Source organism: Lepus europaeus, unplaced genomic scaffold (genome assembly GCF_033115175.1).
Source record: "Lepus europaeus isolate LE1 unplaced genomic scaffold, mLepTim1.pri SCAFFOLD_599, whole genome shotgun sequence".
In the NCBI taxonomy this organism is placed as follows: domain Eukaryota; kingdom Metazoa; phylum Chordata; class Mammalia; order Lagomorpha; family Leporidae; genus Lepus; species Lepus europaeus.
In genome coordinates this window covers 11,499-29,678 of record NW_026909477.1, presented here as the reverse complement: position 1 = coordinate 29,678, position 18,180 = coordinate 11,499, and the positions used below count along the sequence as shown (strand labels likewise).

The following is an 18,180-nucleotide window of genomic DNA, read 5'->3' as shown; positions in this document are numbered from 1 at the left end:
GCAGAGACCCCACCACGGCCCGGGAATTTCGCTTTCCACGTCCGGCAGGGGGCCGCGCGCTTCCTCAGCCTCATCTCTCCGGTTCCTCGCCCTGCTGGGGCAACCCAGTCCGCGAGCGAACTCGCTGCTTAGACGACTGCGCATGCTCTGCACTCGCGGCCACGCCCCCAGGGTCAGGGGCGGGGCCTTCCGCGCCTGCGCAGATACCCGGCGCCTACTTCCGGGTGGTGCGAGCGCAATGGACGGAAGGGCCGGTGTTTTGGAGTAGCGGCGGCGAGTGGGCGTGTACGCCGGACTGTGCGGCTGGAGAGCCGGGATCCCGGGGTCTGTGGGAGCAAGCCGGAGAACACGGATAGAACCTGGGATCGCTGCTTGCCCGCCGCCACCTGGCATGTCGGCCGAGGCCTCGGGCCCGGCGGCTGCCGCGGCCCTGTCGCTGGAAGCCCCTAAGCCCTCGGGTCTCGAGCCTGGCTCCGCCGCCTACGGTCTGAAGCCGCTGACCCCGAACAGCAAGTATGTGAAGTTGAACGTGGGCGGCTCGCTGCACTACACCACGCTGCGAACCCTCACGGGACAGGACACCATGCTCAAGGCCATGTTCAGCGGCCGGGTGGAGGTGCTCACCGACGCCGGAGGTAGGTGCGCCGCCCGGAGACCCCGGCGTCCCGGCTCGCTCGTGCCCCTTCCCCGTCTCACGTCTCCCCTCGCTCCGGCCCCTGCCTCCTCATCTCCTCCTCCTCCTCCAGCCCTTGCCTTCTGCCGTCACCGGCCTTCGCGGAACCTCTAACTCTGCCAGGCACCACCGTAAGCGCCTTCATCATCCCCGTTACCAGCTCTTCCACCCCTCACCCCCTCGTCTCGGAAGACGTGAGAGCCAGCCCTGCCGCCAGCAGCGACCTCCGGGCAGCCTCCCTCAGTGTCCCGCCCCCCACCCCCAGCCTTTTGTTCCCCTCTCTACGTGGAGAGCTGTCGGTGTCTCTGGTCCCCTGACACAAGTCCCTGAACACTCTAGGGCTCATCAGTAAATGCAGACTGTGGCAGGAGAAGGAGGTGATGGGGAGTTCCCTTGGCAGGTGAATCTTAACCCGTAGGAGGGTCGCATTGAGGTTTGCGTGGCGCGTGCCCAGGTTTGCTTCAGGGGGGCTTGGGTTTCAGAAGAGGTTAATAGGAGAGGGCAGGACAATTCAGAAGTGGGGGAGAAGATACCAAGGCAAAGCATTCATTCATTTATTCATTCATTCATTCAGTGTTTGTGAAGTTCCAGTTAGTGCTGGAGAGACTTTGGTGAGCGGATCTGACAAGATGAGTCTTTTTAGGGAGGTAGGGGTGGGGCACAATAAATAAAGCAATAAGCAAGTAAACAAACAGCATACAAACGTAACTGCAGGGAGTAAAAGTCCTGTGAAGACCGTACAGCTTAAATGGGCGGTGAACTGGAGAGTGGCGTAGACATTTTGAATAGGATGATTGGCATTAACATTAGGGGTTAGAGGTTTATTGATTAGGTAATTCTGCACGAGGGCTTCAAAAAGTTCGTGGAAAAGTGGAATGAAAATTAAGTTTACTTTGGTGCGGAGAAGTTTGAAGGCCAGGTGTATGAGGGGTCTTCAGAAAGAAAATGGAAAGTGCACGCTACAAAGAAACTTTTCATGGGTTTTAAACATTTTCTGTGCCTGAATAAACTTAGCCATTCATTCCATTTTTTTAAAAAAAAATTTTATTTACTTGAGAAGCAGAGTTACAGAGAGAGGGGTCTCCCATCAGCTGGTTCACTCACCAAAGGGCCACAACGGCTGGAGCTGGGCAGATCTGAAGCTCGGAGCCAGGAGCTTCTTCCATGTGTCCCACATGGGTGCAGGGGCCCAAGCACTTGGGCCATCTCCTGCTTTCCCAGGCCATAGCAGGGAGCTGGATCGGGAGTGGGGCAGCCAGGACTTGAACTGGTGCCCACATGGGCTGCTAGCACTGTGCAGACAGATGCTCAACCTACTGCGCCAAGGTGCCAGCCCCTAGTAATTCCATTTGTATGTGCCCTTTCTGAAGTACCTGCAGCGTAAGAACTTTCTGGCTGTGAGAGCCTTCCCGCTATAGAAGAGATTCAGGAGGAAATGAGGGGAGAACGCACGAGGGATGTTTTTAAAGGAGGCTCCTTGACCCGGCCAAGGTTTGAGACAGATCAGTTTTCAAGACTTTCTTGTGGCCATGGGATTCTTTTTTCATAAAGATCGAGCAGCTTCAGGGCCCACGGCAAAGCCACCCTCCCTCCTGCCTCTCCCCAGGCTGGGTGCTGATTGACCGGAGCGGCCGCCACTTTGGTACCATCCTCAACTACCTGCGGGACGGTTCTGTGCCACTGCCTGAAAGTGCCCGAGAGCTGGGGGAGCTGCTGGGCGAGGCGCGCTACTACCTGGTACAGGGCCTGATCGAGGACTGCCAGCTGGCCCTGCAGGTGAGGGCCCTCCCCTCCCTCCTGAGTTCCTGTGCCCGTGTCCCCGGGAGCGCGGCCCAAGCCATTAGATACCAGAATGGGAAAAAGGATACCCAGATCCTGCCCGGAGAGCCCAGCTGTGACTGGCCGTAGCCCCAGAGAATTGGGGGGAGGGCGGAACTGTCCCTCAGGCAGGTCCCCTCACTCCCTCACGCTGAGACCCTTGCGATGGTTAAATAACTGCTCTCTGCTGCTTCCTGCTCCTGCCCAGCCAACCCAGCTGTTACAGGACCACCTGAGCAATTACCCTCCAACACGACCCCGGGGCTGTCCTCTCCCCTGCCCAGGAGCCCTGCACAGTTCCCAGAGCCACTAGAGGGAGAACACCTACCTTGGAATTGGGATGGTGATGTGCTGCAATCCTGGGAGGCGGCGTCGCCCCCCCACCCCTCACCCTGGGGCCCTCCTCATCTGTGCCGTTTTATCTAGCATTGAAATCCTTTCCTCAAGTGAAAGCCCCTGGAAGCAGAAGCCACTCCCAGTCACAGCCCCACCTGCTGGTCCCTGCTTCTGTGGGTCCCTGCGGGTTCTGAAGAGCCGGGCTTAGAAAGCACAGCCGGGACGCAGGGCTTGGTGTCGCCGCCCCAGAGCTGACTGAGGCAGCTCCTACCTCCTGCGTTCTGACCGCGTATTCCAAGAGATAGGGGACTGAGGAAAAGCAGTCCACGGTAATGGGCTACAGAAAGCTTTCTAGTCTGTTCTGTCTCTACAGTGTTAAAGTGTTCATTCTTTTAGGATACAACAGTGGTAGGAGATTACAAGAGTTTCTTTTTATGTATTTTTATAGATTAAAAAGTGGCAGCTCTGAACAACTTTCTGTTCTCTCCACAAGTATCTATTGGTTCTTGAAATCCAAAGGTATAAACAATTGCCATGTTTTTCAAACTCTTTGATTGCAGCCCCTAGGAGGGAAAAATGCTTTTTTTTTTTTTTTAATTTTTTGACAGGCAGAGTGGACAGTGAGAGAGAGAGGGACAGAGAGAAAGGTCTTCCTTTGCCGTTGGTTCACCCTGCAATGGCCACCGCGGCTGGTGCGCTGTGGCCGGCGTACCGCGCTGATCCGAAGCCAGGAGCCAGGTGCTTCTCCTGGTCTCCCACAGGGTGCAGGGCCCAAGCACTTGGGCCATTCTCCACTGCACTCCCGGGCCAAAGCAGAGAGCTGGCCTGGAAGAGGAGCAACCGGGACAGAATCCGGCACCCCAACCGGGACTAGAACCCGGTGTGCCGGCGCCGCAAGGCGGAGGATTAGCCTAGTGAGCCGTGGCGCCGGCTGAAAAATGCATTTTATACGCACGTGTATATAACTAAAAAAGAGTGTCATAAAATGATACTTGTAGGATACTCTGATTTTTTTTTTTTTATTATGTATTTCCAATGCTGTTTGGGACCCATTAAACTTACTTCATGATCCATTAGTGGATTTCCAGTTGTGGTTTGAAAGACACTGAATGGACTCCACGAAGTGCGTTCTTGCTTTATAGTTTAAATTGGAGCTGATGTGATCGCACACCCAGTGTGTGTCTGGAGAGATGCCGCTCTCTGCTTCTGTCTGCAGCTTGTTCCAGAGTTTGACATAAAAAGGAAGAGGATGGTCGGGTGATCCATCCAAGGAGGAAGAAGCCAGTATGCAGCAGAGGGCAGGTTCAGCCCCAGGTCTTCTGACCCCCAAGTGCGGTGCTTTCCTCCTGTGCTCCGCTGCCCCCGTTCCAGGCTCCAGGCTCCGCTGAGACTGTCCCCGCCCCTCCCCGCCAGCTCTGCGTGTGCCATTGGCCAGCACTGGCCTGTGCAGATCTTTCCCTTTCATTTCTTTTTTTTTTTTTTTTTTTTTTTTTTGACAGGCAGAGTGGATAGAGAGAGACAGAGAGAAAGGTCTTCCTTTTTGCCGCTGGTTTACCCTCCAATGGCCGCTGCGGACGGCGCATCTCGCTGATCCGAAGCCAGGAGCCAGGTGCTTCTCCCGGTCTCCCATGGGGTGCAGGGCCCAAGGACTTGAGCCATCCTCCACTGCCTTCCCGGGCCATAGCAGAGAGCTGGCCTAGAAGAGGGGCAACCGGGATAGAATCCGGAGCCCCAACCGGGACTAGAACCCGGTGTGCCAGCGCCGCAAGGCGGAGGATTAGCCTGTTAAGCCACGACATTTCAATTTACCTCGCCTCCTTCCCAGTCCCCTGCCCACTGCGCTTTTCCCCAGGGGTACCCATCCTAGTCTAATTTTTGGATACAAATGCTTGGATTGTGTTTGTACCCTGGAAAAGCTAAAGCTTTGTTTTATATACATTTCCAAACACAGCACTGAGTAATGGGTCATGTGGTGTTTTGTAGTTTGTCAGTGCAATACTTTTTTTTAAGATCTGTCTGCACTGTTGCGTTTACATCTGGTTCTTTGCTTCTGATGGCTGCCCAGGAATCTATGGGCTTTACTCCCCCCATTTTCTTTATACATTCCCTTGAGACTGGAGACCTAGATTGTCTCCCACTTCCTGCCCTCGCAGACAGTGCCCCTGTGAGCACCCTTGTACCCATCCTCTGTGGTCCTGTGCAGAGTTTCTCGCAATTGTAGCTGGCAGTGGGATGGCTGGGAGGTTCAGTGTCGCCGGGTTGCTCTCCCAGATGGCTGTAGTACCTTACACTCTCACTGAACCACACACGCATCATCCAGCCTTCTAGTTTTGCGAGTCGGATGGCTGGGAGAGTGATCCTGCTTTAATTTGCATGCCTCTGAGCACTAATGAGGTTGGGCATCTTTTCATGTACGCACTCACTAGCTTTTTTGGTGTCCCCTTCTGTGAATGCTTCTTCATCCGCCTTACCAAGTTTTCCGCTGAGCTTCCTGGCTTTCTCTTAGAGCTTTGGCAGGAATGTGCAGCACATTGGAGTTTAGTTTGTAGGGAGAATTAAGCCATCTTACATAAGGCCATGTTTTATACATGCCTTAAGGCATGTGTTATACATAATCCCGTTTTCTCCCACACATCTGGCATGGTGCTATTTACCTACCATCCTTAGGAGAGTTCAGAAAATACTCAAATGATTTGCTAGGTTTTGAGATTCACATGAAAAACCCCAGATGAGAAAAACATGTTATAGATATTAACTCCTTGCAGTTTTCGACGTTGCCAGTATTTTCTCTTAGGATGTTACCTATCTCTGGCATCTGGTATTTGGTAAGTTTAGTGTTTAATATTTAGTAGATTGATATTTAATTTTTTTCTTTATTTGTTTTCATTTTGTTTGAAAGGCAGGAAGAGAGCAAGCTTCCATCTGCTGATTGTTTCCCCAAAGGCCTGCAATAGCCAGGAGGAAGCCAGGCCAACCTAGAGGCCTAGAACTCAGTCTAGATGTCTCGTGTGGGTGGAAGGGACCCAGGTACTTGACCTATCACCTGCTGCCTCCAGGGTGCCTAATAGCAGGAAGCCAGATTCTGAAGGAGAGTCAGGAGTCCAGCTCAGGCACTCAGTGTGGGGTGTGGGCGCCCCAAGTGCTATATTAATCACTGTGTTATATGCCTACCCCAGGTTCCTTGATATTTTAAATTACAAATGACCATTTTTTTTTATTTCTACAGCAGTATTTATGAATTGTAGAAGTGAACAAACACAGATAACTAATAAAATAAGAGCACCAAATATATATATTTTCCAGGTATTTGTGTGTGTGTGGATGTGGATGTTTTTACCAAAATACAATCACATTGTATTTACTGTTTCATATCTGCTTTTTTTCTTTTTTTGGAGTTGTTAATAATTGACATCTTTCGGCTGGCGCCGCAGCTCAATAGGCTAATCCTCCGCCTGCGGCGCCGGCACACCAGGTTCTAGTCCCGGTTGGGGAGCCGGATTCTGTCCCGGTTGCCCCTCTTCCCGGCCAGCTCTCTGCTGTGGCCCGGGAAGGCAGTGGAGGATGGCCCAAGTGCTTGGGCCCTGCACCCCATAGGAGACCAGGAGAAGCACCTGGCTCCTGGCTTCGGATCAGCGCAGTGCGCCGGCCGCAGCGGCCATTGGAGGGTGAACCAATGGCACAAAGGAAGACCTTTCTCTCTGTCTCTCTCTCTCACTGTCCACTCTGCCTGTCAAAAAAAAAAAAAAAATTGACATCTTTCCATCTCATGTTCAGGGCACACTCCAGTTTCTCTAGTTGTTCCAGAAATGGTTTTCATAGCCGGATCATCTAAACCAGGATTCAGTCCCTGCCCTCGCATTACGTCTGCTTGTCGTTTCTGTTGTGTCTCTGCCAGTCCAAGCCAGTTCTGTTTTCTTGTCGTGCTGACTTGTTGAAGAGCCCGCCGGTTGTCCTGGAGGATGGCCCACTTTCCAGACCTGCTGGCTGTTCACTTGTGGTGTCGTTTGGTCTGTCACCCTACCCTGTCTGGAATTTCCTGAAAGCTAGACCGCAGATTTGAAGGCTTGGTAGTAAGGCTTTGAGTTAGAATGCATTTTAGGTAACATGCTGTATTTCTTTTTGGGTTACCCCAAGACTCCCATAATATTGCTGATCTTACCCGTGATTAATGATGCCCGGAACTGGCCCCTGGATTCAGACGCTAGAAGTTTGATTCCTCCACTGTTGTTGCGTTTCCTTGTTGCCAGCCATAGAGCGATCCGGTTGGTACTGCAGGTACACAGTATGCATGGCAGTTACCTCTCAACAGCAACACAACTGATAATTCTTGACTGAATCGATGACTTCAGTAGCGGTGTAGAATGATTGTAATTCTGTCATTTCTTGAACCTTACTACAGGGGATTATTTGTAAAGTCATCTTTTCCATTGTCAACTTGAGAAATTGTTGGGGTTTTTTTTAAATGCTTACTTTTTTTTTAGGATTTTATTTATTTATTTGAAAGTCAGAGTTACACAGAGAGAATAGAGGCAGAGAGAGAGAGAGAGAGAGAGGGGTCTTCCATCCGCTGGGTCACTCCCCAGTTGGCCGCATCGATTGGAGCTGAGCCGATCCAAAGCCAGGAGCCAGGAGCTTCTTCTGGGTCTCCCATGTGGGTGCAGGGACCCAAGGACTTGGGCCATCTTCTACTGCTTTTCTAGGCCATAGCAGAGAGCTGGATTGGAAGTGGAGCAGCCGGGTCTCAAACTGGCGCCCATATGGTATGCCGGCGCTTCAGGCCAGGGCATTAACCCACTGTGCCACAGCACCAGCCCCTAAATGCTTATTTATTTGAAAGGCAGAGACTCAAAAGAGATTTCCTATCTGCTGCTTCATTCCCCAAATGCCTGTAACAGCAGAAGCTGGGCCAGGCTGAAGCCAGGAAGCAGGAACTCAATCCAGGACTCCCACGTGGGTGACAGACACCCAGTTAATTGAGTGATCACCTGCTGTTGCCCAAGGTACACATCAGCAGAAGCCAGAATCAGGAGCAGAGCTGAGACTTGAACCCAGGTGTTCCAGGATGGGATTTGGGCATCCAGAGCCCCACCAGTGATGCACGCCTCCTGGTAGTCAGGCTCCCGCTGAATCTGCTTTCATACAGAGGAGGGCTGACCTGTGTGGCCTACAGGATGTTGCAGAAGCGACAGTGTGACTCGCAGCTGGGGTACAGAGCACTGCAGGTTCTGCCTCTCTTTCGGGTCACTCACTCTGGGGGAGTCCGCTGTCGGGTGAGAACATTCGGGCAGCCCTGGGAAGAGGTCCATTGATGAGGAAGTGAAGCCAGCAGCCAGCAGCCGGCGCAGACTCGCAGGCAGTGCAGCAGCTGCCTCGGAAGCAAACCCTGGAGGCGCAGTCAAGTCTGCAGAGGACCGCAGCCCTGGCAGCTTCGTGCGAGACCCTGGGCCAGGACCACGCCGCTGTGTGACCATGGAAACTGTGCGAGACAATAAATGTGCGTTGCTGTTTGAGCCGCTAAGTTTGTAGTAATTTCTTACCCAGCAGTAGCTAACAGATTTCAATATCTAGGGTGGGGTGTCTGCCATGACAAATCCCTGAATGTGGAAGTAGTTTTTATTCTGTTTGAAAGGCAGAGAGACACAGACAGAGCTCCCAACTGCTGATTTGTCCATCCAGGGCTCACAACAGCCTGGGTAGAAACCAGGAGCTAGGAACTCAATCCAGGTCTCCCACATGGGTGGTAGGCACCTGCTGGCCCCCCCGGTGGGTCTTAGCCCGGATCTGGAATCAGGAGCGGAAGCAGGACTTGAATTTAGGCATGGGGTGTGGCTGTCTCAACCAGAGGCATAACTACTAGGCAAACACCTGCCCTGGACGTCGTGTGGAACTAGGAAGTGGGCAGAGCTGAGAGCACTTTGAGGAGAGGGGTAATAAAAGCCTGCAGAGTGCCAGAGACTCCGGGACGAGAAGTCTGGTGACTGCAGCGAGGGCTTGCACCCCGGTGAAGAGCATGACACAGAGAGAAAGGGGATCCTTGCTGACTAACAGGAAGTTTAGCAACGCTGTCTCCTGCTGTGCTGTAAAATGTAGACTCTCCCTGGCTCCCCAGAGGACTGGCTAGAATAACCTATCCGAGGAGACTTCCAGATAGAATGTTCCAGGGACCACCAGCTTTCTCGTTGACAGTACAAGGAGAGAGGAGCTAGTATGCTAAAGGAACAGTTTTGGGGGGGGGGGAGACGACAGAAATTGATGGGTCTGCAAATCCCCAGCCTTCCCAGGTACTGCATGATACGGAGATGAACAGATGACTGGCAGGCGAGATTAAATACAGGATACTCTCAGGAAAGCGTGGTCTGACGATGAAGCTGCGGGTGTGCAGAGCTCAGAGCAGTCCAGGGAGCTGCCCCCGAGACCACTGCATCCGATAATCAGGCTTCTCAGACGATGTCGCCTGCACGGGCTCGCAGACGCCCCAAGGAGAGAAGGGCAGGCTTTGCCGAGGTGCGTGGGGGTGGCTCTTTCCTAACAAAAGTGAACGCGAGGCCGGCGCCGTGGCTTAACAGGCTAATCCTCCGCCTTACGGCGCCGGCACACCGGGTTCTAGTCCCGGTTGGGGCGCCGGATTCTGTCCCGGTTGCCCCTCTTCCAGGCCAGCTCTCTGCTATGGCCCGGGAAGGCGGTGGAGGATGGCCCAAGTGCTTGGGCCCTGCACCCGCATGGGAGACCAGGAGAAGCACCTGGCTCCTGGCTTTGGATCAGCGCGATGCGCCGGCCGCAGCGGCCATTGGAGGGTGATCCAACGGCAAAAAGGAAGACCTTTCTCTCTGTCTGTCTCTCTCTCACTATCCACTCTGCCTGTCAAAAAAAAAAAAAAAAAAAAAAAAGTGAACGCAAGACTTTCAGGACACCCAGTAAAGTGTTTGTGTTTTTTTTTTTGTTTGTTTGTTTTTTACAGGCAGAGTGGACAGTGAGAGAGAGAGAAAGAAAGGTCTTCCTTTTTGCCGTTGGTTCACCCTCCAATGGCCGCTGCGGCCAGCACATATCGCTGATCAGGAGCCAGGAGCCAGGTGCCTCTCCTGGTCTCCCATGCAGGTGCAGAGCCCAAGCACTTGGGCCATCCTCCACTGCCTTCCCGGGCCATAGCAGAGAGCTGGCCTGGAAGAGGGGCAACTGGGACAATCCGGCGCCCCCAACCGGGACTAGAACCCGGTGTGCCGGCGCCGCAAGGTGGAGGATTAGCCTGTTAAGCCACGGCGCCGGCCAACACCCAGTAAAGTTTTAAAGAGAACTGTATTGGCAAAAATCCGGTCAGCTTGGGCTGAAGGGGACAGAGCAAAAGAAAGAGGCCTTTGGATCCCCAAACTTAGGCAGGCAGGAAGCAGGCCAAGGAACCGGCAGCCACGCACGTCCGTGGAAAGCCAGGATCATGTGATGCGGTCAGGAGCCGTGGAGCGCTGGTCTTGGGCAGGAGGAGGCTGCGGCGAGTTCCCAGCGTGTGTCTGGGCCAGGAACTTCTCTCTGCCTCCTGTTGCTTTTCCACGATTGAAGGAGAGCCTTCCTTGTGGTTATTCCAGGCCTCTTCCGTTAGATCCTGCGCGTGGAGGAGGGAACTCGTCTCTCCAGCTCACTGCCTTGAGTTAGAGAGGAAGTGTACTTCGGGAGCTGTAATTAGGGAACGATCCCCACCGGGACCTCATGTGGATTATAAGACTCTGCTTTGAGCAGTGACGCATACAGATGATTTGAGCTTAAAAAGAGGGGGTGTGTGTTGTGCAGGTGAGAGAGATGGGAATCAGTGAGGGCTAGAGTGTAGACTGCGAGCCAGGCCCCAAGGCAGTCCCCAGGGACCCCGCTGGTTCTGGTCCCCTTCACTCCCTCCCTTCTGTCTTTCCATACTGGAAAGGCTGACAAAGGTAGGTCATGAAAGACAAGGCCTCGGGCGGTGCTTTGGCGCAGTGGGTTAAAGCTCTGGCCTGAGGCGCTGGCATCCCATATGAGCACCAGGTCTAGTCCCGGCTGCTCCTCTTCCGATCCAGCTCTCTGCTATGGCCCAAGTGCTTGGGCCCCCGCACCCACATGGGAGACCCGGAAAAAGCTCCTAGCTTTAGATCGGCGCAGCTCCAGCCATTGCGGCCATCTGGGGAGTGAACCAGTGCATGGAAGATCTCTCTTTCTCTGTCTCTACCTCTCTCTGTAACTCTGTCTTTCAAATAAATAAAATTAATTTTAAAAAAAGACAAGGCCTCCACTTTGCTCCCTTAGATGCCATGAAGAAAGCTGTCTGGACACTCGGGCATGCCAGTGGGCAAGTCCAGAGGCGGGAACTGGGCACTTCCTGGCCCCGGCCAGCGTGGACTTGCCAGCTGTCCGAATGTGCTCTCTCAGAAGCGGATCCTGCAGAGGCAGCGGTGCCTCTGATGCCTGCAGCCCCGGCCGACATCTTGATTACAGCTTCCTTAAGGAGCCCAGGCCAGAACCACGCGGCTAACCCACTCCTGGCTCTCCGATGTGGAAACAATAGATGTTCTTTATAAACTGAAGCTGCTGAGTTTGGGAGAATTTGTCAGACAGCAGTAGATAACTAATACACACCCCACACTTACCTCACTTGTGTGTGGCGTCCTCTTTAATTAATTTGTTTATTTTTGAATGTGTAGTTGTTTGAAAGGCAGAGCAACACAGCAGGGCAAACAGAAAGAGACATCACGCTGCTTCGTTCCCCAAATGGCTGCAATTGCCAGGGCTGGGCCAGGCTGAAGGAGGAACCTGGAGCTCCATCTGGGTCTCCCACCTGGGTGGCAGGAACTCAAGTACGTGCGCCACCTTCTGCTGCTTTCCCGGGTGTATTAGCAGGAGCTGCACGGGAAGCAGAGCAGGGGGACTCAAATGAGCCCTCCGTATGGGATGCCAGTGTTGCAGGTGGCGGCATAGCCTGCTGCGCCAAACGCCAGCCCTCAGGTGTCTGTTCAAACAGCAGTCCTCGTCCATGCACTGGCCTGCTTCGTGGTTCTTTATTATGTCCACTGGGTTTTTGGTTTGTTTCTGCACCAGAACTACCCTGTTCACATCACCATGGCTTTGTAGTGTATCTGACTATCCAGGAGTCTCACTCCCTCCTCTTTGCTTCTAGGTAAAAATTGACCTAAATAATTGCAGATATTTGTCCTTCAATAGTAATTTTAGAAGAAGTCGTAAGAGTTTCTAGAATTCTAGATTTGCACATTGTAGTTTTTCAGGGTTGGGCGAGGTGAGAGGGGTTTGACCATGAAGATTTTGGAAGGCAGAGGAGAAAGAAGCCCATGTTTCTGGTTCTGGTCTTTTCTCCACCTTTTCCCACCCAGCCAGGGTGTTTTTTTTTTTTTGTTTTGTTTTGTTTTTTTTTTTTGACAGGCAGAGTGGACAGTGAGAGAGAGACAGAGAGAAAGGTCCTCCTTTTTTTGCCGTTGGTTCACCCTCCAATGGCCGCCACGGCTGGCGCACTGCGGCCAGCGCACCGCGCTGATCCGATGGCAGGAGCCAGGTGCTTCTCCTGGTCTCCCATGGGGTGCAGGACCCAAGTACTTGGGCCATCCTCCACTGCACTCCCTGGCCACAGCAGAGAGCTGGCCTGGAAGAGGGGCAACCGGGACAGAATCCGGTGCCTGACCGGGACTAGAACCCAGTGTGCCGGCGCCGCTAGGCGGAGGATTAGCCTATTGAGCCATGGCGCCGGCCTATGGGTTTTCAGCCAACAGATCCGTGTTGAGCTCCATGTGTGTGCTGGGCACCTGCTGCCTGTGTGAGGTGGAGGGGCAGACAGACCATAAACAAATGTCCAAAAAGAAAACAAAGCATGCCCAGGACTAAGTGCTGTGAAGACGGCGAGGTGAGCCGTTAATGTGCAGGGAGGAGGCTGCGCTGGCGGGGAGGTGGGCCAGCCCTTTCAGAGGCACTGTTGGCGCTGAGATCTGCGCGGGCCACGGAGCCAGCTCTGCAGACAGCTGAGCGCAGCGCAGGCGGGATGAACAGTGATGGTGGCCACAGGCTGGACGCACGGCAGTCGACAGGGCCCGAGCCAGCGGGGCCAGGGCACAGTGGTAGAGGTGAGGCCAGCGACGTCAGCACTGCCCGTGGGCCACTAAGCAGCCTGCATTTTCCCCCAAAGGCTTCTAAGTGGGGGCACGAAAGACCTTTGGTTATGCCGTTAACCACCTTCCTTCCTCTTCTTCCCCAGCAAAAAAGGGAGACCCTGTCCCCGCTGTGCGTCATCCCCACCGTGACATCTCCCCGGGAGGAGCAGCAGCTCCTGGCCAGCACCTCCAAGGTGAGCTCCCACACCCTAGCCCTGGAGGCGGGGCCTCTCCCTACAGCCTGACCCCCCTCCCTCTGTCCTCTCCCCCCACAGCCCGTGGTGAAACTCCTGCACAACCGCAGTAACAACAAGTACTCCTACACCAGGTGACGCGGGGGCGGGGCGTGGGGGCGGGGGCGGAGCCGGAGGGGGGGGTGGAGCCCTGCCCCGTCCCCAGCCCACACAGCTTTAGGGCCCTGCAGAGGGACTCCAGCAGCGCCTGCCCTGGCGCTCACCCCAGGGTGCTTTGGACAGCTCATGTTCACTTCTGAGCTTCAGGCCGGGGACCAGAGAGCTGGGGCCCAGGGGATTGGGTGGCAATGGCAGTGCCAACGGCTGGGCCGTGCCAAGGGTGGATTTTTCTCTCTGGCATTGCTCTGGGTGCACCCTGTATGTCCACTTACACAGTCCTTGGTGACGTACAGTGTGCTCGCGACTTCCATTTCACAGACGGGGGAGGGGCAGGGGGCAGGGACCAAGGCACTGAGAGCTGAGGTGACTCGTCTGGTGTCACTGGATGGAGCCGGGCTGGCAGCAGCCTGGTTGCAGGGCCTCTTGGGGCACTGGCTTGTGCTCTGCAAATGCGCCTTCCTTTGGGCCCCAGAGGGTAGGCAGCTCCCTGGGGGCGCCAGACCCCCGGCAGGACCAGAGTGCTAGGAACCCGGGGGAGGGGAGGGCGGAGGGAGCTAGTGGCGCTGAGGCCCTGGCCGCTCCTCAGCACTTCCGATGACAACCTCCTGAAGAACATCGAGCTGTTTGACAAGCTGGCCCTGCGCTTCCACGGGCGGCTGCTCTTCCTCAAGGACGTCCTGGGGGACGAGATCTGCTGCTGGTCCTTCTACGGGCAGGGCCGCAAGATCGCCGAGGTGTGCTGCACCTCCATCGTCTACGCCACGGAGAAGAAGCAGACCAAGGTCAGCAGGGGTCAGGGCCTGGTGGGGGCGGGCAGGAGTCGGGAGCCAGGGTTCCGTGGTCCGGGGTGTAACGCAGGGCAAGTCACCTCTCTGTGTGTGTTTCTCTTTTCTTTTCTTTTTTCTTTTTTTTTTAATGATGAACTGGTTTGAAAGGCAGAATGACAGAGGGAGAGACAGAGATCTTCCATCCACTGGTGGCCTCCCCAGATAACCAACAGCAAGCGCTAGGCCGAAACCAGGAGCCAGCAAGTCCATGCCGTCTCCCACGTGGGTGGCCGTGGGGCCATCACCTGCTGCCTCCCAGGCGCGTTTGCAGGAAGCGGGATGGGAAGTGCGGGGTGGTGGGGAACCAGCACTCTGATACAGAGGCAGAGTAAGCACAGCAGCGCAGCCCCTGTGCCACAACGCCCACCCCTCTCTGTTTCACTGCCTGCGAAATGAAGGTGCTGATTAGAGCAGGACTCACGCTTAGCCCATAGGACGAGTTTTAAGGCTATCTAGTCCCCAGGGAGAATGCTCAGGTTTGGGGGTGGGGTGTGCCTTTTCCCCTACGGAAGGTCCGTAGACACCCGGAAATGTCTGTCACCACATAGAAGGTGTTCTTTTTTTATTTTTTTTAAGATTTACTTTATTTATTTGAAAGGCAGAGTTAGAGAGGCAGAGAGAGAGAGAGAGAGAGAGAGAGAGAGAAAGTGCCTCCATCCACTGGTTCACTTACTCCCCAAATGGCTGCAATGACATGGGCTGGGCCAGGCCAGAGCCAGGAGCCTCTTCCGCATCTCCCATGCGGGTGCAGGGGCCCAAGCTCTTGGATCCTCCTCCCTTGCTTCCCCGGACGCATTACAGGGAGCTGGGTGGGAAGTGGAGCAGCCGGGAGCGCCAGCGCCGCAAGCCGGGGCTTCACCGCTGCACCCCCACATAGAGGCTCTTACGAACTTCGGACCAGATGGCCGCTTAGGTCCCGCTGAGCTTGCAGGCCCGAGTCACTCGCACTCAGCAAAGGCTTCCCAAGCACCTGCTCCGTGTGAAGCACCGCAGCCAGGCTCCACTCCCAGGGGACCGACGTGCCGAGGGCAGGAGCAGCCCTGCCTCATCGCGGGCTGTGCCGAGGGCAGGAGCGGCCCTGCCTCATCGCGGGCTGTGCCGAGGGCAGGAGCGGCCCTGCCTCATCGCGGGCTGAGCTGGGTGACGGATGCCCTCGGGCCCCCCACCCCGGGCACTGCGAGTCTCCAGGTGGCCTGTGCGGTCTCACACCTGCCTCTGCGCACACTCGTCCCACACTTTGGAAGGCTTTTTTCTGAGATTTATTCATTCATTCATTCACTCACAAGGCAGACAGAGGGGTGGATCTGCCATCTGATGGTTCATTTCCCAAATGCCCACAGCAGCCAGGGCTGGGCAGGGCTGAAGCCAGGAGCCAGGGATTCCATCTGGGTGTCCCATGTGGCTCCAAGCACTTGGACCACCTTCCACTGCTTCCCGGGTACATTCGCAGAGAGCCGGACTGGAAGCGGAGCAGCTGGGACTCGAACTGGCACTCTGATATGGGACATAGGCATCGCAGGCGGCAGCTTAACCTGTCATGCCACACTGCTGGCCTCTTCTTCCTCGTCCCTGTCTGCCCAATGGACACGTATTTCATTTTTAGGCCCAAGCTGACCAGCACTTTCTTTGTGACACTTTCCCTCATGAACTTTCTTTAAAAAAAAAAAAAGAATTATATATAAATATACAAATTGGAGAGGCAGAGAGCTGCCATTCACTAGTTTACTCCCCAAATGCCCACTATAACAGGCTGGGCCGGGCCAGAAGATAAACCAGTCATAAGAGTGCATCTCGATTAGGACATGCCCACTGCCACAGGGGCTGGGCGGGGCCTGAAGATTAACCAATCAGGAGAGTGCATCTTGATTAGGAACTGTGGTGGTTCCCGCCTTCCAAGGCCAGGCAGGGGCAATGCCCCAGTCGCCTCTTGGCTTCATCCCAGTGGCACTGGCCTCGCTGACCCTCGCTCCTGACCCAGAGCTTTCACATTTGCCCTTCCCCAGACAGACCACCTCCTCTGGCTGTCCACCCAGGTGGACGGCACCTCAGGGAGGCCTTCCTGAACTGCCTGGCCATGGCCAGCCTCACCTGCTTCCTCTCCCAGCATCCGACATCATCCAACTCAGTTTACGTTCTCTTAAGTGTACGAGGCTACCTCAGTTTGTGGAGAAATGGGATTACGAGATAAGTTTATTCTGGTGCCAAAGCATTTTGAAGTGCATGTGGTGTCTCTCATTACATGTATTTTCCACGGACTTTTTGAAGACCCTCATATGTTGGCCGGCGCCATGGCTCAACAGGCTAATCCTACGCCTAGCGGCGCTGGCACACCGGGTTCTAGTCCCGGTGGGGCGCCGGATTCTGTCCCGGTTGCTCCTCTTCCAGGCCAGCTCTCTGCTATGGCCCGGGAAGGCAGTGGAGGATGGCCCACGTGCTTGGGCCCTGCACCCGCATGGGAGACCAGGAGAAGCACCTGGCTCCTGCCTTCGGATCAGCGCGGTGCGCCGGCCATTGGAGGGTGAACCAACGGCAAAGGAAGACCTTTATGTCTCTTTCTCTCACTGTCCACTCTGCCTGTCAAAAATAAAAAAATAAAAATAAAAAAAAAAGACCCTCATATGTGTGAGTCTCCCCACTAGAATGTAAGCTCCCTGTGGGCAGGGGCTTTGTCCCCAGGGTGCGGAGGGACCCCTGGGACAGCGCGGTCCCTGGGTGAGTATTTGCCGCACGAAGAGACGAGGCCACGGAGGAGCGGAAACAGTCACTCTGCCTGACTGCAGAGCTGGGCCTTGAAGCGGGACTTTGCTGAGTAAAGATGTTGCAGGGGCCAGCACCAGGATGTAGTGGGGAAAGCCGCCACCTGTGACACAGGCATCCTACGTGAGCGCCAACTGGAGTCCCAGCTGCTCCACTTCCCATCCAGCTCCCTGCTACCAGCTTGAGAGATGCAGTGGACGATGACCCAAGTCCTTGGGCCCCTGCACCCACGTGGGAGGCCGAGACGAAGCTCCTGGCTTCCATCTGGCCCGGCCCAGCCATTGCAGCCGGCTGGGGAGTGAACTGGCGAGTGGAAGCTCGCTCACTCTCTCTCTCTCCTTCTCTCTCTGTAACTCGGCCTTACAAATAAATAAGTTAATCTTAAAAAAATGAAGAAGGTGCAGAGACATCCAGGCCAGTGCAGGAGCCACCAGGGCTGGGGGCTGGCTCTGTGCTGCTGGACCACAGCGGGTTGTGGCCTTTCGCAGGTGGAATTCCCAGAGGCCCGGATCTTTGAAGAGACCCTGAACATTCTGATCTACGAGACTCCCCGGGGCCCAGACCCTGCCCTCCTGGAGGCCACAGGAGGCGCGGCTGGAGGAGGTCGGGCAGGCCGAGGGGAGGACGAAGAGAACCGGGAGCACCGCGTCCGCAGGATCCACGTGCGGCGCCACATCACCCACGACGAGCGTCCCCACGGCCAGCAGATTGTGTTCAAGGACTGACCTTTGACCCTGCCCCACCTTCCTGCCTCCTGACCCCAGCCCCTTCCTCTTTCCCTCCCCTTCCCAGACCTTTGCCCCGACTCTGCTGGCCAAGTCGTGGGTCTCCCCTTCACCGCATGTACAGGTCACTGTGGCTCTTCTCCACCTGTTCCCGCGACTGTTGACACCATGGGGAACCCCGCCCCCTCAGCAGAGCCCTCCCACACTGAGGGCCGTCACCAGTCCCGCTGTTCCCAGCCTCGTCCTGCTGTCTTTGCCTGGCGGCTGGTTTTGAATGATTCCGAATCCCCTTTGTGTTTTTTTTAGCATGTAGCCCACGCTCAAGTGTCATGACAGACTTTGGCGACAGCCACCACCCCGGGAGCCCCCACCCCCTCCTTCCCCTGCCGTCCCCCCTGCCCTGTAACTTTGGACTAGGCTGGCCTGGGCCTGGGCCAGCTCAGCCATCTTCTCGATCTGTTTCGTATTATTTATTATTTAATTTTCTATTAAATTATTGGAATACAGTTGAGTAGAGGTGTGGTGCTGGCTCCCAGCAGAGGCACAGGGAGACACCTGACTGGTTCTGCAGGGGAGGAC

General features: G+C 55.2%; 1 protein-coding gene across 2 annotated transcripts; it reads left to right on the top strand.

Moving 5' to 3' along the window:
* Nucleotides 1-235: 235 nt before the first annotated feature.
* Nucleotides 236-18,083, top strand: LOC133755603 (BTB/POZ domain-containing adapter for CUL3-mediated RhoA degradation protein 1). Of its 2 annotated transcripts, none has more exons than XM_062185675.1 (6): nt 236-635; nt 2,280-2,449; nt 13,044-13,133; nt 13,215-13,267; nt 13,879-14,074; nt 17,365-18,083. In XM_062185675.1, exons 1-6 carry the CDS (start codon nt 392-394, stop codon nt 17,599-17,601), a joined length of 990 nt encoding a protein of 329 aa, XP_062041659.1. In that variant the 5' UTR covers nt 236-391; the 3' UTR covers nt 17,602-18,083. The 2 variants fall into 2 exon arrangements, with proteins under 2 accessions (XP_062041659.1, XP_062041660.1); XM_062185676.1 differs by lacking the exon at nt 17,365-18,083 and adding an exon at nt 14,232-15,140.
* The last annotated feature ends 97 nt before the right edge of the window (nt 18,084-18,180 follow it).

Coding starts and splice junctions, on each gene's coding strand:
- LOC133755603 (XM_062185675.1), top strand. CDS start 392: ATGTCGGCCGAGGCCTCGGGCCCGGCGGCTGCCGCGGCCCTGTCGCTG. Junction 13,268..13,878: donor AACAAGTACTCCTACACCAG/GTGACGCGGGGG, acceptor GCCGCTCCTCAG/CACTTCCGATGACAACCTCC. Junction 14,075..17,364: donor CGGAGAAGAAGCAGACCAAG/GTCAGCAGGGGT, acceptor GGCCTTTCGCAG/GTGGAATTCCCAGAGGCCCG.